The sequence below is a fragment of the Leptonychotes weddellii genome, chromosome X, assembly GCF_054177405.1.
Source record: "Leptonychotes weddellii isolate Sample4059 chromosome X, ASM5417740v2, whole genome shotgun sequence".
Lineage (NCBI taxonomy): Eukaryota > Metazoa > Chordata > Mammalia > Carnivora > Phocidae > Leptonychotes > Leptonychotes weddellii.
Window position 1 is genome coordinate 15,866,219 of NC_138385.1, and position 24,234 is coordinate 15,890,452.

General features: G+C 44.7%; 1 protein-coding gene across 2 annotated transcripts in view; it reads left to right on the top strand.

Moving 5' to 3' along the window:
* The window catches only part of HS6ST2 (heparan sulfate 6-O-sulfotransferase 2), a 281,438-nt gene that overhangs the window by 217,275 nt on the left and 39,929 nt on the right, over positions 1 to 24,234 (top strand). Inside the window, exon 4 of one of the 2 annotated variants that reach the window (XM_081808238.1) lies at positions 18,560 to 18,646. The exons of the other annotated variant lie outside the window; for it this stretch is intronic. Coding sequence (XP_081664364.1) covers positions 18,560 to 18,646 — 87 coding nt within the window. The remainder of the gene's footprint in view (positions 1 to 18,559; positions 18,647 to 24,234) is intronic. 2 annotated transcript variants of the gene reach the window in all.

Consider the following 24,234-nt stretch of genomic DNA (forward strand, 5'->3'; position numbering starts at 1 on the left):
CAGGGGCACCTGAGTGGCTCAGTCAGTTAAGCATCCAACTCTTGATTTTAGCTCAGGCCATGATCTTGGGGTCATGTGATTGAGCCCCGTGTTGGGCTCCGCGCTCAGCACGGAGTCCACTTGAGGATTCTCTCTCTCTCCCTCTCCCTCTGCCCCCTTCCCCTGTGCGCACACATGCGTGCACACTCTCTCTCAAATAAATAAATAAATAAATAAATAAATAAATAAATAAATAAAACCTTGAAAAAAGACAGAGGAGGTGAAGGTGAGAGGGTGAAAAAGGGAGAAGAGGCAGAGGAGAAACCTTTGTTGGAGATTGGAACCAACAAAAGTTGTGTCTCTTTTTTCCCGACTCATGCATTCACTCGGGTAAACAGCTGATATCTGAACAATAAAGCACCTGAATCTCTCAGCACTTGCTGTTTGGAAGTTAGTGTCTTGGGAAACTGAAGACTCTTTCCATTTCTCGGGAACTTGCTGATTTGGGATTTTACATCAGGAGTCAGCAAATTACAGCCCCTGGGACAAATCCAGTTCATTGCATGTTTTTGCATGGCCGGTGAGCTAAGAATGGTTTTTATTTCAAATGGCTGAAAAAAATTACAAACAATATTTTGTGATGCTTCAGAATTACGTGAAATTCAAATTTCAATGTCTGTTAGGAAGTTTCATTGGAACTTGGCCGCGCATTTATGTACATGTTGCCTGTGGCTGGTTTGGTGCTTCAATGGCAGAGTCTGCGAATCGAAAATGCTTACTGTCTGGCCCTTTATGTAAGAAGAGTCACCTCCTGCTTTACATTTTTTTAAGACTTATTTATTTATTTGAGAGAGAGAGAGGGAGGGAGGAGGGGCAGTGGGAAAGGGAGAGAGAGAATCCTCAAGCAGACTCCCCCGCTGAGCGTGGAGCCTGATGTGGGGCTCGATCCCAGGACTGTGAGATCATGATCTGAGCTGAAATCAAGAGGCAGCTACTTAACCGACTGAGCCACCCAGGCGCCCCCAGCTCCTACTTTAAATGGAAGTAGCTTCATGGTCTGAAAGGGTTAAATAACTGCTTCTGGTCCCCAGCTCTTAACCAGAAGGGAGTTCAGACACTGGGATATTCTGGTTCAATACAACTTAATTCAATGACTTGCACTCTTAATCACCATATTTTAGAATCAAATTAGAAAAATGGAATCTTAGGCTTACAATCAAACGAGAAATTATATGTTGTGGAGGTACATCAGATGTTTAAATTTTCTAAAATGTAATATTAAGTTTCCTGATAATTCCAAATGAGATTAACAGGACATTTTTTCATTTGCCCTTTGTAATGACCTGCTTCATATAACCAGCAGCAGGCAATTTGGGGTCTGCAGGCTGTTTGAGGACACATTTTGTATTGATTAGCTGTAGCTCAAGCCTGAATGGTTAAGTCAGCAATTTGAGTCTTAAAAAAAAAGGAAAGCTGTAGATTCTAATGCCTTTATAACAACAGCTTTGCTATTGGGCAGACTGTGGGGATGGGCCGTTATTTGCTTGTACCAATTTCTGGCCAACGCCTCACCTACTCGTTGTGGCATCTTTCACCAAAATGCCATACAGAGCTGGGCTTTCCAAGCGCGTTTTGGAATAATGGCATTCAAGCAGGAATTTAAATACTCACCTAGAGCTTTGTTCTCGATCTCATCACTGAGGATGGAGCGGGACTGATCCTGGCTTGAAACAGAGGCTCAGGAGATAAATGAAAAGGCTGAGGATCAGTCCTGGAAGGTCAGGAAGGCACATTTTTCACATTGGGACATTCGACCTACACATCATTTCTCACGCAGTTTAAAGACATATTTTGCATTGACTAGCTGTCATTGAAGCCTGCGCAGTCAAGGCAGTTTTCGGCTTTCTGCCTCTTTCCTGAGCACCTGTATTCGCTGCAGCTTAGATCTAAGAGAAAATGATGTCTTTTCCCAGCTAAGAGGGTCAGAGACCTTTCAGCTTCGCTTTCCCTCCACTGTCCCTTGAAACGAGATTTCTTTAATGAGGATCGTACCTTAGCATTTCCCCGTTCGCTTCTTAGAGTTGTAGTCTGTAGTTTCATACAATTATGACCTTACGTTTCCGATCACATTGTGTTCTGGAGATCTGGCCATTTTGCTCAGGTTTCTGTGGCTCTCTTGCTTTGGGTTCTCGTGAAGTCGGGGAGAAAGTTTTCCCCTCCCCATCCCTTGCTTCTTAGGCTCCGCTAAAGTCACCAGAGCCAGCTTGAATTTGTGTTTCGGGAGGCTTGTCTAAAATCCAAACAGAGCCATCTGCTGATGGTCTGGCTGCTAGGTTAGAGACTTGCGTGAGGATTAGCGGGAAGGCCAGCGGGTGTCTTCGTTTGGGCACATTACACACAATGCAGCTTTCGTCGCGGTGCTTTGTGTGACCACCCAGTTTAAGTTCCAAATGTTTCACCTGCATACTCTAGGTACCGTTGTTCAGTTGATAACCTTGAATGATTTCCAGTCAGCTGTTCCTTATCCCCAAGGAGTGTCACTTAGGATGAAATTCATTCTGAGAAGTATTGATCCCTCAGCCATCACACTACATCGATTCCTGCCTCCCCCAACAGAATAGTGTCCTTCGTGGGCCGGGAATGTTCATGCTGCCTCTAGGTACGGTTGTTTATCCAGCAAAGGCCTTCATTAAACCAAGCAACAATATGAGGGAATGAGGCTTGCTTTAACATAGTGGAACTTCTACATCCAAATGAGCCCTGGCTCCCTGGCTCTCCCTTTGCATCATCCTGCTTCTTCTCGGGAGAAAGCAGTAAGTCCAGGGGCTCATGCCACCCTCTCCTCCCATCCCCTAGTGCTGAGTGCCCCCAAGAGACCTGTCCTCAACTCCTATTACAGATGACGTGCAAGGAGAGAGGACGGGTGGAGAGAGAGCATCCAGGTGGCAGGGCAAAGAAGCCCAAGACTGGAAGAGAAGGGAGAACCTCCAATATGGTGGGCACAACGGACCACTTGTATTGGCATATAAGGGATGCAGAGAGCCAGCTTTTTGTGAATTAAGGAGTCCTTTATTGCTCCTAAACGTACCATGACTGAGCTGCCAGGGGTAAGGAAGAGGGCTCATTTGAGTGTCCTAGAATTCCATATGACAACTCAGTAATTTCTTTGAGAGTAGGGAGCATGTGACAGATACTTTTGTATCACCTAGAGCTTTGCCCCGAGCCGGTGGTCAGTGGCTCGTTGTTGAGTCACTAGTAGATTAGAGCTCTGAACTTGGACATTAAGGCCTAGACTGCTATGTTGAGTAGAAGATCAGAATCATCATTACAGATTAATTATAAAATAATCGAATTCTTAAAATCTGTCATTCCCCATTTCTCGCCGTCATTATTCCGTGAAGTCAGGTAGCGGGACTGCCTTGTAGTTACCCCACTTTTCACTTACAGGAATCGAGGCATACGAGTTAGTGGAGGTGCCTGCCGGTGTGATGGCTTGGCACAAGAACCCCAGTTCTCCAACTCTCCATGTGGCGCTCCTCTCAACAACCTGGATGAAACCAGGAGCTAGCATCATTCACGGCCACTATTTACAAAAGCCTAATTAATACCCCTCACTCCCTAATGAGATGCTTCTCCTGACTCCGTAGACAAGCAGAGCCAAACAAGTGAATTATTGGGCCTGTGTCAACCCAGGCCGGGATGAAAAATCACCCCGGTGAACTTAATCCAGGAGCAATCCAAGGGCCAAAGTTTTAATTAGTGAGACTTGTGATTTACATTCTCATTTGGCATCCTAAAACTCTGCGTTCGTCTTCAAACTCCCGCACTGCCCTGGTTGGTGTCTGGCGCCGGTTAAGATACTTAATGTGCTTTTAAATAACATGATGTTTAATGGACCTTTGAAGGCACTGATATATGAATCTATTTCCTTCTGCATCATTTCTAATCAAAAGGAGAATGATGCCAAAATGCTGTAGTGAATACATGAACAGATTTGTTTTTTAACAAACATAGCAGAACGAATATATGGGAAAATGGGGCTCATTTCTTCAACATAGTCGAGCTTTCCGTGTTGCTGCGTCGGTCACTATGTCTGACACCTGTAGCATGTGTTCTTGACTCTGCTCGGTGGGGAGACATCTTCGTCCTCTGAGGGTGCTTTTGGTTTTTGGAATCCGTCAAATGTCGTCAGAAGGTAATTATGCGGTCCTAATTGCATGATCAAGCTGGGCCCTGTGGTTGGGGTCAAAAGAGAGGTGTGACTGTGCTTCTCGTGTGTTTCCTAGCTGTCTGTGGACAGAGTTCCCAGGGGAGAGCTCTGGAAATGTGAATGCCAGCAGCACCCTTGGAATCTGTATACAGCATCTTCAGGTGACAACTTTAAGAGGACCAGCATGCATTGGGTATGGTATAGGCCTAGCTGGCTTGCTAAAGATCTGTTTCAAGACTTTGTCACACCGTCTACACTGACTTCTCATTTGCCAAGTAACTCTGATCCTGGTTCTCTTTCCGACAGTCTGGATGGAGTTACCATCTTTCATGAGTGTAATTTTACGAAAATCTAACCGATACCTCTTACTTGGTAATGAGTTACTCCTTTTGACTCCATAGACAAGCAGGGCCAAATATGTGATGTCAGAATTCTCTAAGTGAATTATTGAGCTTGTGACAACCTGGGCTGGAATGAAAAATCACCCCAGTACGTTTAATCCAGGAACAATTAAAGAACTAAAGAATTAATTAATGTAGGGTTTAATTTGTTAAAGTCTTAGAAGAGGGAGCCTTCTTGTTCACCCTGGTGCCTTTTTTAAATGTCTTCTTTGATTACAAGTGAATATGCCACTGGGGAAAGATCTCTCTTTCCTTCCCCTCTTCCTTGGTAACCTAGGGGCAGGAAAGAAAAAAGTGGCCTCCGAGCCTGCAAAGAGCATCAAATCATTGGATTTGCAGTTCAGGTGATGAGCCCAGTGCCCTGCCCTGAGGAACTGACAGGAGGCGTAGAGGGAGAATTGCCCACAGAAGGAGCAGACGGTGATAACCATCACTGGTGATTGAGCTTGACAAGAGAGCAATGCCCCAGGAATCCTGAACAAACAATTAGAAAGAGGCCCCAGGGAAATCAGGAGAAGTGCTTCTCTGCAGCCTTTGGCCAAGTCTCCGTAGTTCCCAAAAGAATGTCAACAGCAGATACAACTGCTGATATGGGGGAAAGATCCAAGCAGATGAGCGGGCGCTAGGGAAGGAAAGTCATGGAAAGCCCCAAGCCCACTCACACAGGACAATTCAACGGGAGCAGTCCTTCCGGCTGCCCAGTGAGCGGGTGCTCTGGAGAACCATTGGTCTAAGGCCCACGTCCAAATGCATGCCTCTAGGTTTTCCACGCTTTTCTCTAGTATCAGCTTAGATCCCCAGGAAGGCTGCACCAAACTTAGCTGCTGCAGGTTGTCGTCACTGGCTTCCCTTCTAACGTGGTATCCTCAGCTGCTAAGTGTGGGTGAACTTGACAGTATGGAAATTACGCTCCATTCAACCTGACTTTTCTAAAAAGTCTATATAAGACACCGTTCTGTGGAAAATGCTTCTGGATTTCCAGGAAAATCTGTGTTGGACTCGGCACCAGGAATAAGTTTGACTCTCCTGACAAAATGATACCTTCCTTTTTATCACACGTTGAGAAGGTTATTACCCAGCATGTTCCCCTTCTGGCCTTGGTTGCTAGGAAACTCAGAGCGAACGCTAACACTCAATTTTGGGAACCCTGTTGTCCAAGATTTTGAGAATGAGTCTCCTCTTTTTGAAGTATTTTTTATTGATCCTGTTTTTTTTCCCCCAGGGTCATATTATAGGTGTCCTTTAGGCCAAGCTACCTTGAATTTGGGGTAGTGGTGGGTCATCAATTACAAGAAATACTGCTGTGGACTCATCTGTGATGGTCGAACACCAGCCCGCGTTCTCCGTGGCCCATGCTCCTGGCTCTGACTTTGTGCTCCCTGGAATTAATTCTGTTTCTGTTAGTCACAGCCTCCCTTCTCACACTAGATTGGATGCTTTTCCCCCTATATAAATCTGTAATCATCATTTCTGTATGCCTCCAAATATCAGAAAACGGGGGGATGCACAGAGCAGCATGCACCTGCCTGTTGCTGGTTTGTTTGTTTGTCTTCTTCCTTATCTCTGGAGCCAGTTGTATAAAACTGCAAGAAGGAAATTTCCACTTAAACCGGAACCTTCCAGCATGGGGACAGCTGACCTGTGGCGATTACCGATGCTAGGATTGTTTTAGTTGGTGCCTTACTTGACTTTCAGTTTATGGCCGTCACTTGACAGAATGAAAACTTGACTCTGCTCTGTCTGCTCATTTTTTGAAAGGGACAGCCTGTCCCAGAGGAGGCGGTTTCCAGAAAACAAAGACTCTGTACTGTGCCCAGAAACCAGAACTGGGTGGGTCAGGGCCCAGGCCTGCAAGCAATTGGCTCCTTTCAGTCCATGGTAGGGCATAGGCCATGGGTGACCTTTCTCTAGAACCATGGGCAGTTGGACAATGTGCCTCGACAAGGCCTGGCTGAGTTCTGACATCCTGGCAAGCAGGCAGTAAAGGACATGTCCCCTTACTTTAAACAAAACTCCCACCCAGGCCTGCAAGGGATGAGTAGAGCCAAAGCTCCTAAGAGAAATTCAAAGAAAACAACAATGACAGAACTTTTTGAGAGTAAGAGGGTCACACTCTCCCTCCGGGGTTTCCTCTCCCTCTTGAGTTTCTGGAACTTTAATGTTAACTGCCCTCCCCTGAGCCCTAGACAAACTAAGAATGTCAAAGGTAAATTTCATAAAACACACAGAAAACAAAAGAAGGAAAACATAATTAGCATAGAGTAGACGGGGTCACAAAATCCATAATTCTAAGAATCCCAAGGGAAACACTGAACAGTTTTTCAAAAAGTTTTTCAACATTTCTTTTTTCCCTAACCCACAAATGATTTGTTCATATCCCTTTTAGGCAGCTAGCTGGGTGCCTCTCCTCTAAATGCTAGGTTTCTGTGAAGTAAATGCTGTCTTCTTTCCCTTTGTCAACTCTGCTTTCCCTGGTTGGAATCTTCTGTGCCACTTCCAGGACCCTCCCTTTCCAGATGCAGTCTGAAGAACTGGTTTTCTTCCCATGGGCATGATGATTAACTGACGTTCTTGAGCCCCAGTGAAGGTTCTAGCCCTTTGCAGCTTAAGTTATCTATCTCACATAGAGTCATTCTTTACACCTCATCAATGGGGTGTCCTGACCCATATATCCCCCACTGAGAGGGATCTGGAAGTGGTTTAATATGGTTTAACATTCATGGCCTCCCTTCATAGACAGTGTAAATAACAGTGAAGGTGGCCATTTTCTCCCAAAGGTTGAGGGACATAAGGAAGAGGGCAGGCTCTTCCCACAGGCTCTGCTCCCAGCCACTGATGAGGATATTTTCCACAAGGACTTTATTCTTTCCTTCATTTAGGCTTTCACAGTGGCCGGGAGCAGATCCTACAGGGAGAGTCTGCCTTCTTCTTTATGTCCCTCAACCATTTCTCCATTTCCCCTAAGTCAAGAAGTACTCCCAAACAGTGAGACCTCACACTGTGGTTTCAGTGTTTGCTGTAGAGCAATGTACGGACACTCAGTTCATACAGGTTTAAAGAATTTGTCAAATAGGAAGTTGATAGTTAGTGGCTGGGGAGAACCAGAGGGCGGTTAATTCAAAGCACAGAGCCTATCTGACAAAGAGGTGGCAGAGATGAGAGCATGACTCTCAGGAAGCCTCGGCTTTCCCAAGTGCAAAACAAGTGGGTTTGGCATATGGCTGACCCAAATTCTGATGATTACAGAGCCAAGGTTTTCTTGAAGTTTTGAAGCTAAGAGGAGAACAGTAAGTCCCGTTTCTGATTTTGTATGTAATAGAGGAAGTAAACAACAGGAGCAATAATGAAAAGCAGACTAATTGTTTCTTTGGGAGATTAGAACGAATTGTTTCTTTGGGAGATAGATTTGCATAAACTTGAGTACAGTTGCTTTATCTAGTTTAGGCGCTAAAACGATTTCTTATTTTGTTGATCTTTGTTGCAATAAATAAGGCCAGACTGAAAAAAAAAATATGTCTAAAGCCTATAATTATGGATCAGGTCATGATCCCAGGGTTCTGGGATCGAGCCCCACGTCGGGCTCCCTGCTCAGCAGGAGCCTGCTTCTCCCTCTCCTCTCCACTCATGCTCTCTTCTCGCTATCTCTGTCTCTCTTTCAAATAAATAAATAAAATCTTTTTAAAAAGACACACAAATGTCTTATAATCAGTAAATGGGTCTCTTACGATTGTAACACTCATGGCTCTAGATCCAGTTTCTTCTTTGGCTTGCATGCGCCCACTTTCTCCACTCTAGCTTGTCCTTAATCTTCTTCCCAGGCTCTGCTCTTCTCATTCTACACACTCTCCCTGTGTAATCTCTTCTCCTCTAAGGTATTCAACCACCACTAATATTCTGAAGATTCCCAGATCTCTGGAGACCATTCTTCAGTGGAGATGCTTAGCTGCTATCCAGCTAAGCTCTGCATCCATATATCCAACTGTCAACCAAAGTCATAGCCTTGAGGTCTCAACAGCATACAAAACTCAACAGAACCCAAAACGAACCTGTCATGTCTTTCATACTCTCCCTACACACAAAAAGGCTGTCCATTTTTCTTGTACTATTTATTTTGGCAAATGGAGCCACAACTCATTCGTGTGACTTCATCTTTGGCCCCAAGCCTTTCTTTCTTGTTCTGGACTCTGTGGGGGCTCTGGCCCTGTTTGCTAAGTGCTAGCCAAGTTCTCTCATTAACTTTGTGTTCCAGCCTTGGATACTTCCCTTGGAGTCATCCCTTCCTTTCTCAGGACCTTTCTTTGCTATCTTGAGGTGCTCTTCTAACTCCCTATTTCTACGAGGCTTTCCCTTGACTGGGTAGAGTACATTCAACAAAGAGCCTCAGCTACGTGTCTTGGGTTAGACTGGACTGTTACTAAAAGCTCATATTCACTGAGAAAAGGATATGGGTATACATGATACAAGGCCTAGCATTTAACAGTGATTAGTGGGTGATATACAAACAAGATATGTTTTGTTTCCCTGAATTGTCAGAATTTTAATCTTCCACAAACATATCCTGTAAAATCATGCTCAGTTTTCCAAATCTTAACACAACAGAGAGAAGCTGACTGTTAGGTTTTATTCAGAAAAGAAACTTGGGGCGCCTGGGTGGCTCAGTTCGTTAAGTGACTGCCTTCGGCTCGGGTCATGATCCTGGGGCCCCGGGATCGAGTGCCGCATCGGGCTCCCTGCTCGGCGGGGAGTCTGCTTCTCCCTCTGACCCTCCTCCCTCTCATGCTCTCTGTCTCTCATTCTCTCTCTCTCAAATAAATAAAATCTTTAAAAAAAAAAAAAAAAGAAAAGAAACTTAATGGTCTCAGGGCACCTGGGTGGCTCAGTCAGTTGAGCGTCTGCCTTTGGCTCAGGTCATGATCCCAGGGTCCTGGGATCAAGCCCCGCATCGGGCTCCCTACTCAGTGGGGAGCCTGCTTCTCTCTCTGCCTGCTCTGCCTGCCGCTCTCCCTGCTTGTGCTCTCTCTCTCTCTCTCTTTCTCTTTGACAAATAAATACATAAAATCTTAAAAAAAAAAAAAAGAAAGAAACTTAATGGTCTCTACACGTCATAGAATGGATAATGTTTGAAAAGGAGATCCTATTTAGAAACAGCATGCACTCAAACAAATATCTAAATGAGTGATATTTGAGCAGTTTAAAAATGAAAATATTCTCAAGTTTTTAACTGTACCTCTAAATATAAATGAAAAGTGTAAGAACCTTCGGTTTACAGGCTTGGTACTATTAAGAGACACATTGGAGCACAGTTGAGAGAACTTTTCTTTCTGCAGTAGCCCAGAAAGCATGAGCAGCACCATTGTTGTCTAAGGAGACAGCCACACTTTTAAACTTGAATATATTCACTCCCTTAGAAAGCACTTACGATGCCCAGTTCAGCAACAAGAATATCTGTGAATGCTCCTGCCTTTGGACACCAACATGTAGCTAGAGAATTGGTGTCCCAAAGCTCTGACTTAGAGTTTAGATCTGAGGCCTTGGTTGGGCCGGACCATCACCGGCCCAATGACCCAACTTGTCCCAGATCCTCCAGCTATTACAGAGACAGAAGACGACCCGGCTCTGCCTGATTCCAGCACCCACGCTCTTTGCACAACTTCAGAGTTGCCCTCCGTTAGTTTGGCAATGCCATTCTCCCAAGTTGATGATTCCCACTGCTTTTACCCTGCTGGAGTTTCATATCTGTGGGCACTGGAGCTCAGAAATGGCAGTTACCACCGCCATGTTTCTAGGCATACAAAAATTTGAACAAAAAACCAAAGCCACGTGTCTGTTAGTCAGTCAGTTCAGTTCAACAAACATATGTTAGAAGTCAGATTTACCAGGATGGTGGTTGGTCAATGGGTATTGATAACCTTTTTTTTTTTTTTTTAATATTTTTTGAGAGAGAGAGAGTGTGTGTGAGGCGGGGAAGGAGCAGAGGAGAGGGAGAGAGAGAGAATCCCAAGCAGGCTCCACGCTCAGCATGGAGCCTGATGCGGGGCTCGACCTCACAACCCTAAGATTATGACCTGAGCGGAAATCAAGAGTCGGATGCTTAACCGACTGAGCCGTCCAGATGCCTCTTTATTGATAACCTTCTACATGACAGATGTTACAGGAACCTTCATGAACAGATATGAATACAATTTGCTTGTCTCCTCAAAGAATTTAACATATCATGTGCAGGCAGAGTGGACATTCTTGAAAATCTGTAAGAACAGACTTAGCAGGAAGTGAAAACAAAGTGATTATTCACGAGAGAAAAGGAAATGATTAAATGATCGGCCCTTCCCTCGCCAACGCCCTTGGTTCATATCATTCTGCAGTAGAAAGACAGAATCTCACTTCCAAATAAATGAGCTCACCGACTTTCCTTTTTTTTTCTCTGTGTATGAATTCTTACCACAGCAGTTGGCCTCTGGCTTTTCCTAAAAAGTTCACTGAGACTTCTGGCCTACTCTGGGGACTCCCTAATGTATAATGTTCACCAAGTAGGCTCCAGTTGTGAATTTTTAATTATGCCAGATCATTTTCAGTAAATAGAACCTCAAGCTCAATTAATGCTGTCAGATCCAATTTTTGTCTCACCTGCTGTCGGGCTCCACTCTGTGGAGTAATTGCCACTTCCTCAGGAAGGGGGAGCTTCTCCAGAGGTGGATGTCTGCAGCCCTTTTGCGTCCTCTGCTTTCCTGACTAAGGAGCAGTAGACTGGGGGGCACTTCATTCGAGCAGATTCTAATTGTGTTGTCTGGAAAGCAGGGACAATGGATACGGCCGACTGTTATCTCTCACTTAGTGGCAACTAAGTGGGGCTGTCTCATGCTTCTTGTGAGGCAGTGGGTCCCAAAGTGAGCCCTATAGACCGGCAGCCTCCCCGTCACCTGGAAACTTGTTAGAAGTGTAAGTTCTCAGCCTCTAGCCTAGACCTGCTGAATCAGGAACTCTGGGGCTGGGGCGCAGCCATCGACGTTTTACAAGTTCTCCAGGTGATTCTGTTGTGATGCAGTCTACAGGCCACTGTTGGGAGGTGTTTCAAAGTAAGGATAGGCATAATTTCACTCTATTTTGCGTAGGTATGTGTTTTAAACACACGCTGAAAATCATAATTTTCCTAGTGGTAACTCAGCTTTTTCTTCCCCAATTCTCCCAAACATTGGCAGTTTTCCTCTGTGATTTGTTTCCTTAGCACTTTTTCACACTTGCTTCATCTGAGCGGGTACATTGTGTCACGTACCTGTTAACATGCTCCCCTTCTCCGCTAGCCTTTGGGCTCCTTGAGGGCAGAGACCTTGTCACAGGCATCATTGTCTCCCCAAGGCCCAGCACGATGAAGGGCACACAGAAAACACACACACAGTAAATGGGTTTTGAGTAAATAGATTGTGTAGCATTTTATAATTTTCAAAACCATGGGATTTAAGAAGTGGGACTGGCAGACAAGGGAACTGAGATCCAGAGAAGTTAAGTGATTCAGTGGGTGGGTTACAGACCCAGAGCTAAAGGCGACAGCTTGCCTCAGTTTGGGAAAGGTAATGGTCAGAGCCCCTAAATATTGCCCTCATGAACTCAACTTACGAAGCCTGGGATACCTTGGCTCTTCAAGGGCAAAGCCCTTGATTTGCTCCCAGACAGGCCACTCCTATACCAAGCTGTGGTGATGTTCCTAGCTGGGACATCCTTGTACACCCGGATGCTAAGAGAGGGTGGGTGAGGGTGCCAGTTAGTGAGGCACAGTGCAGAGACTGAGCACGGGAAAGGGAGTCGTGGCAAAAAATAGGAATAGATTGTAGCATTATCGGAGGTCCAGTCCCTGACGTTTGGTTAGTCCTCGGTAAAGGGGAGCCAAAAGGAAAAGATGTGAGCTGCAAGTGAAACCAAGGTTTCTCTCTTTTTTAAAATATTTTATTTATTTATGAGCAGGGGTGGTGGGGGAGAGCACACATGAGCAGGGAGAGCGGCAGAGGCAGAGGGAGAAGCAGGCTACCCACTGAGCAGGAAGCCCGACGCCGGGCTCGATCTCAGGACCCTGAGGTCATGACCTGAGCCGAAGGCAGACGCTTAACCGACTGAGCCACCCAGACGCCCTGAAACCAAGGTTTCAAGCTCAGTTTTGCTCACTGCCACCAGCATGGACCGTACTTTGTGAGCTCTTTTTGTTATGGGAATGTGTTGACAGCAATTGGCACCCACCTCACCTCTTGGCGCCCAGTTCACCTTATCATCTGTAAGCCGTCTGGCTGGGCTAGAAGGATGGGGAGAAGCAAGCTATGGTCATGGGATGAGGAAAGTCACTGGCCCACGCAAGGGACAAGGTCTGCATTTTCCCACGTTAAGCTTAGCATTGAACTCTACGTAACTAAGTCAACTGGCTCGGGCTCTTTTGTTTGGACCCCTGGGATACAAGACTTTGTAACACACTTGTAAATCCCCATCAACTAGGGTGGATGTAAGCAGATGATGGCATAGACCGTCCCCCAGCAGGCCCCCCAAAGCATCTGCTTATTAACCACGAAGGGGCACTGTCCCATCAGGCCTTGCTCCCTAGCCTCATAGCTTTGACTACCACTTTGGAGCAATGACTATAAATCTGACTCTGACTCTGTCTTTCTCCTTAAGCTGCGGTGCCATCTCTCTAATCACCTGCTGGACATTATCCATCAAAACCCCAACTCAGTATGCTCCAAACCGAACCCATCATCTTCTCTCATCCAGATTCCCTCCCAGCCAATCTGTCTCTTTCACTGGCACCTTTGTTTTCCTAGCCATTCAACTTCCAGACCTTCTCAGCAGCTTTCGTGTAGACTTTATTCTCATTCTCCAGATGTAGTCAGTCTCCAGGTTCTGTATTTTTTTTTTTGTCATGCCCTGCCTGGTTTCCTTCTTCCTTCTCCCATAACTACTGTTCTGGTCCAGGCTCCTATTATATTTCAGGGCTCCATCACCCCAAACCTCACAGTACCAGAGCTAGATGTGAATACGACCGCTGTTAAGACACAGTTCCAGTGACCTCCAATGGTCTGTAACCCAAGTCCAAGCTCTTGGGAAAGATATAAGTGAATAGCCAATTTAAATGAGAAAATAATATAATTTAGGAACCGATTCATGTTCTTTCTTGATCCCAGCGAGGCATTCAGGGTTGTGACTGGCTTCCCTGGACAGGAACCGCGTGTGCCAAGAGGTGAAGAGAGCAAAACAGCAACAATAATCAATAAGCATATTGCTCCAGGCCCCGATCTCCCTGTGGGGAGTTGTAAGAGTGAAAAGTTAATGCAAGGGGAGAGGGCAAGATAATGTGAGCGTCCCGGCTGCCTTTTCCAAGAGCTCTGCAATTACAAAGTAATTGTGAGCGTATGTGTGAACGGTTTACCCGATCAGTTTAATTCCCTCTGCTCTGTGGATGAGGTTGCTCTGGAGAGATCACAGTTAACACTGCACTTCCTAGCAATACAGATGAGCTGTTCTCGTCCCTGAAAACCTGTCATTATCCGCAGTTAAGCAAAGAAAAGCTAGGGAAGGAAGCTAACTGAAAGCACAGGTTAGCGAACTGAACTTTCTTTGCTTGATGATTCACAGAAATATAGATAATAGGAATGGGACCCTTCAGGGGGTCTGGACAGTAATTGAGACACTTTGGGTGGAAGAAAATGAAAAAAGTTTGGAGCAAAGAAAGAAAAGCACTCAGGACGTAACCTAGCAAGATAGAAAAATGAAATATAAAAGCCTCACCAGCTCTAATTAAAGGAAATCAATATTTGAAGAGATGTCTTGCTCAGTAATAGAACAAGAGCAAAAATACTTCAGAAATGTGAGCCTCTTAGAAAATAGGAAAGCCGGTTTGCATAGGGAAGCAATCATGATGGGGAAGCGATCATGATTTCAAAGCCCTTCAAAAGACAACCACTTGGTGGATATGTTATACAGGGAGCTCAAGCACCTGTTGGGGAAGCAGATCAGACGAGCTTCTATCCCTGGTTAGAATCCATATATTTTAAGTGCATTTCCTCATCATGTGAGCTTCAAGGAGCCTGGAGTCATCCCTAGGGAGCAGTTAGCTACCATTTCCCCGGATAGATTTGAAGTAACCCCTTAAAGATAGCTTGGGTTTCATCTCAGTTACCACTTCCAAGAACACACACTGGGAAAGATGAAGAGCTGTACAAATGCAGTAGACACTGGCCAACTACTCAGGCAAGCTTGCTGGAGAACCCTTTCCAAGCTCACCTGTCCTTGTGATCCACGTGATGATCAACCATCAAGCCAATTCTAACCAGACCAGAATCCAACTAGAATACGGTCCGCCCAGGCCATTGTTCTCTAGGAATGGAAAATGTGTGACGTGTGTGTCCGCACCTCTTCTCTCCCACCAGCGCCAGACATTGATAATCGATCGGGACACTCCTTTCTACTGAGCCCAGAGGCAGCGCTTTCCATTTGTTTGTTTAACAAATACTTTCTGAGTGCCCTCTGAAGAGCTAGATAGATAAACAATGAAATATAAACAACACTACAAGCACCATATGCTCAGCGCCAAATAAAAGATACGTAGGCAGTCAGTATGACAGCCCGACGCTCCTGAAATTCAATTTTCTAAGACCCTGACAATTTTTTTTAATTTCACTGCTGTTGTAGTTAGAGCGGCGTGACTCATTTTCATGGGTCTGAGATGAATTAATTCTAAAAAGAGCCCACGAAGTACTATAGGAAATGCAGAAGTTTCTGTATGCTGCCCATCAAGAAAGTGAGTTGAGTGTGTTTGAAACTGCTAGGTTCTCCTCCCTCAAGGACCTCTCTGATCTAAGAGAAAAATCCAGATTGGAGTGGATCTGATTGCCATCTTGGGTTTAAGTACACTGGATGCTGTTTCAGCATCAAATTATTCAATCAGAAACACTTTGAAAATGCTGGAGAGTTGGGCTAGTCAGAGTTTTCCCACCTGAATACAATGTGCGTAATATTGCAGATTTTTCCCCAAGTTTCTGGTGTTGGAGACATTATTTGTGGAGGCTGTGGGAAATGGCTTCCTTGATGGATGGAGACGGACAGCCGGGAGGAGTGGAGGAAGCCCGGATTCGTACTCTCAGGGATTTCAGGCCACAGCCCTTAAGATCGCAACCCGAAGAGATGATTCAGAGTAAAGAGATCTGACAAGCGGTCTAGAGACAAAATAATGACAACAGGAGTAGGTCTGTTTCGGATGTGTGGGTTGGAAACCAGCTCGGAGTCAACGCAGCTCCCCTCCCATCTCATATGCCCCACATTATCATCTGTATACCCCAAGCAGATAGGGCTTATTCCTGTACGCCCCTGAGATCGCTGGATGTTCCAGTGGCTGCAGGATTTTCTCTTTCTGGCTCACAGGACACTTCTGGAAAACTCAGGGTCCTGCAGTCTCGAGGTTTCAGAATTAGAGCATCTTGTTCAGACTTAGCTACTGAGCCTGGGACTTTGGGGCGGACTGGTGACTCTTTTCTCTCAGTGTCCACCAAGCCTTTTGATACAAGAGTCCTTGGTGGATCTACAAGATGAAACTCCTGGGTTCCAAGCCTGCCACAAAACTGTGCTTGGTCCCTGCACCATTCTCGGATACACTTTATCACTGCCAATGGATCAGCCATTTGTCCAGAAGAAACATTCTGAGCTCTTTCTGATTACATTCTGATTACTTTCACCCCCGGTCATGGTGCCATACTTTCCGTATGTGATTTTTCTCTGAGAAAGTTTTCGTTTTTATTCCCTGCACATCTCCATGTCCAGGATTTGGCAGGCGGTCAGAGGGGTCCTTATTCCTATCTTTTAAAGGACTACTGCTCGCAGACCACCCCCCACCTAGAGGAGCAGTTAACAATAAGAAAGCTGTCGGCTCCTGGCTTTCCCTGAAGTCCTGCCACACCCTGCCTGGAGTTTAGACGGGGTCACTTGTCATGCAGATGGTAAAGGACTCCTGTGCCCAAGGCACAGGCATGGGAATTGAGCAGTGAGAATGGGTGTTCTTGCATTGAAGAGGACGCGGATGCCTGAACTTAGTGACTCAGGGAGCTTTAAATGACCACCTAGTCCGAGCCGAGCCGGTAACTTGCAAGATCAAAAGAGCCCTTGTTTCAGAATGCTTCCCCTGAAGTTCCCCACTCCCTCCTGTCTGAGTGAGGGGCGAGGCAGAGGAAGGCGCGGCGGCCAGGGTCCAGGATGTGGAAGTGAGGAAATTGAGCCCGGCTTGAATTCTGCTACCCATAGCATATTGTGTCCTTTGCATCGGACTGCCCCAACCTGCTGGAGGAGGCCGTTTTGAATTCTGAGTCACAGTCTCTTGCCCCATTGGTTATTATCTCTTAGTTTCTGAGCTTGGCTCTGGATGAGGAAGGCAGCTGGGATGGTCCCAGGTGTGGCTAAGGAGTTCTTTTGCTGGAAAGTCATAATAGATAGATAGGCCGGGGCGTAATGGAGTCCACAGACCCCACTCAGAATGTAACCACAGTCTGGTGAATCCACGAGCAGCACAATGAAATGGTCCCTGCAACTCTGCGGGAATCACAGCACTCTGTCTTGGCAAGCTTCTGATATCTCCCCCAGAATGGAATGTGTGCTCACTCTTTCTAGAAGGTCTGCCCCCCCCCAGCAGAAGGATGGGAGCTTACCTTGGTGTCTCCCACTCCAAAGAACTGTTGGGGCTTTTGCTATCTGTCTGGTTAGCCCTCGTCTGTGCCCACACCCTTCTGCGTTACCTTGCCGATCCCCTATGATTCTTTCTTGTTCCAGTCACATCCGTGTGTCCATTTAAAGCTGATGAGCGCAGGGCAGACCATCTTTTGTGACCCCCATGCCACCCCACACATAAATACAGTGACTTGCAGGTACTTATTTCTGAGGGACGAAAAAGATTCGTAAGTATCTGGAAAGCTCTTTGACATTCTCTGAGACAATATTCTGTGCCTTTGGAAGGCTCTATTATCGTCACTGAAAGCCAACATATGCATTTTTCTTTTTACCTTCACTTTTCAAAAAAGGTTATGCTGACGTAGATCTGACTAACAACAAAAAAAAAATCTTTCTGATGAAATCGGGATAAATAATTCCACACATCATCAAGTGGAAAGAAAAGCTTTGAATTGGTTTCCATGGAAATCTGAAGATGAAGTAAAGTAATAATTTCAAGGCAGAGCAGCTGAATTGAAGATAATGGTAAAAATAGTTTGATAAAGAAAATAGAATAAAGTAATCAAGAAGACTCCAATCAATTATTCCTTTTTGTTTACCTTCAAGTGATTAATTTGTCTGCGTTTATTAACCTGATGAGATTAAGCAGACCTTCCTAGTGATTTATTTCGTAATTGTTTCCAAGGTTTGACATAAGCTGTGGAGTTATTGAAGGTGGAGATTTAAATTCAATTACTCATGAAGCAGGTGGTGCTTTTCCTGAAAGAATATCTGAATTCACGGCCTTCCCATGTTAACATTATGAGCGAAAATTATTAATTCATCTGATAGTATCTCCCAAAGACTTTTAGAAGTCATTTGGCATCCACATACTTCACTAAAAGTCAGCAGCTTCAGAACTGAACTTGTAATACAGACACTCCAGAGACTGAAAAGAAAGGATTTTATGTTAAAGACTAGTTATTTTTACACTTTTTTTTTTTTCTACTGGAGCCTCCCTTGGGGCCTGGGTTATGGTGTTATCATTAATGGAATTCACCAGCTCAAGCTTTGAATGCCAAAAGGATAGCTTTCTTTGAACTTGACCAGTGGTTCCCACTCTCTTTACCTTTGAAGGGCTCACCACTGGATAAGATCATTGCTCTATTTTGACAGGAGAAAGAAAGAGAGAGAGAGAGAGAGAGAGACCGAGCTTGAAAGTATTTAAATGAAATGACTAATTGCTTTTTGTCTCTGTGGTCATTGTTGTATATATTTTTTTCTATTCTTTCTGTGGGTATAGTAAGGATAGACGGGGTTCTCCAAACACTAATCCAGGAGCCAACTCTCCATCATCCACAAAGGCCCGGAATGCATCTAAGAGTGGGAAGTAAGTGAAAAGTGTCCCTGTGCATTTAACATAGTTATCACCAAGCCTTGTGCTGTCCTCATTTTGTCATTCATTCATACTCATTCAACAAAGATTTGTGGAATGCCTTCCATGTGCCTCGCACTGGGCTAGTCACTGAGAAATGTAAATGAGTGAAGCATGTGTCAAGAATATTGGGTATATGAAGGACGAAAAATGTGGGAGGAGAGGGACGGGAAAGTCAGGCTAAGTGTGAAGGTCAAGGAGTTAAAGCAATGCAAGATTTGGACTATGTGTTTCAAAAATTAAAGAAAGAAGCAGCAGCACTGATTCATCATTATATGAGTTGCAAAATCCATGAAAATCTGTCTTTGACCCATATGTTAAGGTTTAGGATTGAGTTGGAAAAACCTGGAAAGCCATTCCATGAATGTTCTGGTTTAAGTACATTTCCACTGTAACCATATCACTGATTTATGTGGTATGCTAGTAACCAGCATGTACCATGTCCTACATGCAACTGTCTTTGTGGTATTGCCAAAATTTGTACTGGCTGAGTATTTGTGATGTTAGATTGACCTCTTTGGGTTAATTCCAGAAAACAGTATTGGCTGATCCAGCCAACTGGATTCAGCAGAGCATGGCTGAAATAATGTGGTCCCATGCAGAGGACATACCTCCGATTAGGTGCTTCCCCTCCAAAGTGGCTGCAGCCCTTTGGAGAATGACTTGGGTTCTCTGTAGGCTACGTCTCTCAGGGGCGTAGGGCATTGTGACAGGTAAACATACAGCCCAGAAGGAGTACCCAGCCTGCATCTAGGAGAAGATGAAAGATGTCTTCATCATGCTAAAAGCTCTAATCTAGCAATACGATATGTCACTACAAGAACATGGCTTTGCAATGAAAATTGAATTTGTAATGGTCATATATTTTATGTATTCAGTGTTGGACCATAAATGCTGCACTTTGAATATGATCTTATATTCAGTTCCCAAAGTGAAAGATCTACTGGCTGCCTTTTTTTTTTTTTTTTCCTTTTCTTCTCCTCCTGAATACCATTTCAGATTTGCATATAAAGTTGAATGTGGGCTATCTTGGAGAATATAAAAAGCAGTGGCGAAGACATAAGACCAAATCTCCAAGCACTTATAACTCATTTCAGTTATTTATCACCACACACCACAATCAAAATGCTGTATAAATTATGAAGGAAGGTAATTGATGCCCACAGTCCCAAGCAGATGAACGTTTCCAGATTAGTCCCAATTCATCGTCAGCGTGCACTCTCAGTGAGCAGATAGGACATTGGAGAATTGCTTTTAGCACCACGCTTGCAGAAATGGCAGGCCAAGTCTGGGGCCCTTGTACGCACCTCTCTCCTCGACAACCGCCGGGCACAGTCTCTGTTTCTTAGACCCTGATGTATTGCGATGGATGCTTGTGATTGCTCTTACACTTTGAAAGGGGCACTGTTTGGTTTCTTTTGGCTTTGCGGGAACCTAGTTTCTTACCTTTTGAGTGAAGAATCTCAGCATGAGCCGCAAAGGGAGCGTTGGTCGAATTTGAGTTCAGATGACACAGAGAATACATACCTGATACCATACCCAGGTTGTGAACAGCAGGAGGCCCGCATAAATACATTCTTACGTAGATAAATGTGATCTTCTAGCACACTTGCTGTATTTGGACACATCCCAAGCTTCTGCCGCCATGAGGGCCTCCCTCTTTGCACTTTCTGAGCTAGGTGCCTTTTATTGGCCATGTACCTGACTCACGGATTGAGGTAGTTCCTTGTAATTCTTCATTATTTTTGTTGATTATTAATGAGAACTTAAAAATTCTCCAATATCCTCTTCGTGGATATGTGTGTCAGGTCCCTTGATCCGACTTAGGTGCCATCAGCTTTCAGGAGGTTTTAAAAATGATTTCTCTGCACATTTTCTCCCATCTCAGGCTGTCTGTGTTAACAGGAGCAGTAGAGAACAGTCTCAATATGGTGAGACTGTTTGGGGGCCTTTTCCACACTTTCTACACCCGTGTATCGCTATTAGGCCATTCGTTGTAATTCGGAGAGCGTAGTTATTCTCTATGTACCTCCTTGGTTTGGGAGTATGGAGCGGGGGGCGGTGTGGGGAGGTAGATTTCTGCACCTTGGAACTTTTCCCATGATGCACTGTCACAATGAGCTTTTCCCATGATGCACCATCACAACAGGCAGCATCCGGCCTGCTCTTCTGCTGGGTTTCTCATGTTACTTGACTTAATGACAGTGTGATGTGGAACAATTTTTATTTTGAGGCCAGAAGCAGGCTGGGAGATAGAAGGCACGGCCTTTTCTTCTCTGAAAAGAAATTAGGTCTCCTGTTTTTTTGAAGAAACAAAAAATACGGAATTCAAGCTGCCTCTGATACATATCTTGGTTATGAGAAATCATAATTAATATGTGTTGAGTGAGTGCTCTGAGCCAACCTCTGTACTAAGCACTTGACAGTTTTGTCTCATTAATCTTTAACCACCAGAAGCTTATGAAATAGGCACTATTATTATTTCTGTTTTATACATGAGGAAATTGGAGAGGATAGTATGTGCCTCCATGGGGGTCTCCAGATGGACAATTTCGGTAAATTAATTTTTAAAATTTAATTACTTTAAGACAACTGAAATACATTGAACGTTTATTTTGTGTCATTGTGCCAAACCCTGGGGTCTCATAGACAAATACAAGATACAATATGTGCCTTCAAGGAGCTCACAGTCTCCTTGTGGAGAAGAGAGGAGACAGGATGACAAGCGGTCACAGGCTACTACTGTTGGAGCCCAAATAGTCACCCGTAACCGGTGCCAGGGTTGCGGTGGGGAAGACGTCATGTGGGGATATCAATGAAGGCTTCTGAGAAGTGACCCCTTTCATTTGCCCACTTACCCCTCAGGTAGCCAGGCTAGGTCAGAAGAGGAAAATGCAAAGTAGTCACAAAGGTAGACAGAATCCCCTAAAGTTGATAAGAACAAGTTGAAGCTATGAATTAGGTCAAAACTAAAACCACATGGCCAATTCTGTCCTTTTGGGGGGACTTCAATGCATTGGGGGCCAACTGAGATGGAGGGAAGTATGCAGAGTAGCTGAAGAAACCTATAGCTTGAAAGTTGTGTCGCTTCTGCTCACTCTGTTTCATTGCCTGGATCTGAAGCTGGGTAGCCAGCCCTGTGTTTCAGGCAGGAACAGATGGAATGGGATATATCTGAGCAGCAGAGCCAGACTACCCTGGCAATGACTTTCAGGGAAATACATGCACTTTCTTCTATGCCAACAGTGAGCCAAATTGACAAGGCAGAAAGAAAAACTCAGCGTAGAGCCATAACTCTGGTATCAGGAAGCATAGGTTTTGCAGAGGTTGACCCGTGACTAACCAGGCCGGGCCACTCCATTTAACCACAGATTTGGTTCCCTTTGGCAACATGAATCTGTTATTCTGTTGAACACATCACGCCAGAATCAACCCATTTGCTGACCCCACTGGGTTGTTCCTAGCCGGCACTTAAACTGTCAAGGTTGAGAGCATAGATGGCATTGGCAAGGAGACGTTACGAATTTTCATATTGTATCAAAACAGACTTTACAGGAGACCAACTCTTTTGCTGAACAGATAAGGACACTATGACTCAAGAAGGGTCAGCCACTTTCCCAAAGACATGCATCTAGTTAGTAGCAGACTTCAGCCTGGAATCCCAGTCTTCTAACATTTGTCCCCTCCTCTTTTTACTACAATGTATGTTACAGTTCTTCTCCCAGATAGCAAGGTACTTCAGCTAATCACACCAAACGAGCCTCGGAGCCTGGTCTCAGGATGTCCAGCTGAGCGCTCTGCCCTCCATTTACCATGATACCCATGTGGGTGGGTTCTGTCAGCCCGGTGAAAATGGAGACTTTGGGGAGAAATTCAAATCATTCCACTTTTTAAAAAATGTAGTGATGATGAAGGGAAATAGTGTGCACTTTTCAAACACTTTCCTTTTGCCATAAACTAACATCATTCTGGTTGTGTTTGGGCAGTCACCCATTCTCAACATTATTTTTGAGCGATCTCGAGCCTTTAACACCCCTTCCTCAAGGAAGCAATAAAGAGAACTCATAGATCTCCCTCAAATCAGCCAACCAAGGTTGAGGGTGTGTGTGTGTGTGTGTGTGTGTGTGTGTGTGTAATATTCAGAGGCATCAATTTAAAAATCAGATCGTAGGCAGTTGCAGACGACGATGGAAATTAATCACCCCCTCAGCCTGAAATGCTTTCCACATAGGCTCAGACTATGGAAGGACAAGAATCAAGTTCCATTTTCAAATACTAGTGAAGGCCGTGAATATTATAGGACCAGGGCTGAGAACCCCAAGCACAGTGCCTGGTAAATGATGCCGTAAATGTTAAATTAAGGACCATAAATGTTGGCTTAAATGAATTAAGCCAGGGATGCTAAAATGGAGAAAAAGGAGGACAGAAGGGGAATATGAGGACCAAGTCGACCTTGCTCACTTCACAAATCTGCCCGGAGCCGACCCTAGTAGCAGATGCCCCAGGAAGATGGACTCCAACCTGTCTTGGCCAAAATTGTCTCATGATGAGCAGACCTGTTTATCTATTCAGCAGTCTCTAGATGAGAGCAGTTAGGAGCACATAGCTTCATAAATAAACACACCAACACTCTCTTGGTTTTGGTTGGCAGGAGCCAAATGAAAACCTTTCCTGCTTTAAAAAGAAGTGAAGTCTTGCTTGTTCTATATGGACTTGGCATATGGTGCAGATTCAGCTGTTTACACATGCGTTCCTGGGGTCGAAGCCTGCATGCCATGATCTCATGATTATGTCCTTTCCTCTAGTTGAGAGCCATGCATCTCTTTTAACACAGTAGTCTGTGGCCATTGCTAACACCCCCAGTTTTGTCTCTGATATGAAAGTGTGTGTGTGTGTGTGCGCGCGCGCGTGCGTGCATACATTCACTTCAAAATGTTTGTGTGTGATATGGATGTAACCATCAGGTGACCAAGTATTCAACTTGTCAGATATTCCCTGTAGTTTTACGTGCTGATGATGTCAATAGTGCCTTAGTTTAGCTATGAGGCCAAGTCTAATATCACAAAGGCTTGTGACAAACCAAAGTGTTGAACTGACTTCTATCTCTCTCCATCTCTGTCTCTATCTGCAATTGCTCCTTTCTAGAAAAAGACAAATGACAAAAACATAAACTAATGTCAGAAGGTATTCCTAAAAATGGCTTTGAGTGTGCCCGAGAGTCGTTTGTAGCCTAATTGCCTTTTCCCCGTCCGGAATAGTGTGAGACTTTTGGTCATAACAAAAGAAGTCAGATCTGTTCCAGAGAGTGCATTCATTAATAAGGCAGGAAAGTAGCCTAAGACATTTGAAAAAGACTTCCAGTAACAAGGGGTAAGTAGCACACAGGCTGGACATACTTGGAGGTTTAACCCAGAGGTAATGGCTGCAGCACAGGGCTGTCCAAAGATCGCTTGAAATAAATTAACCATGTAGCCTTGTGCGTATTGTAAAAGACATAAGCTGTATGGAGGTTCCTCAAAAAGTTGAAAATAGAGCTACCCTAC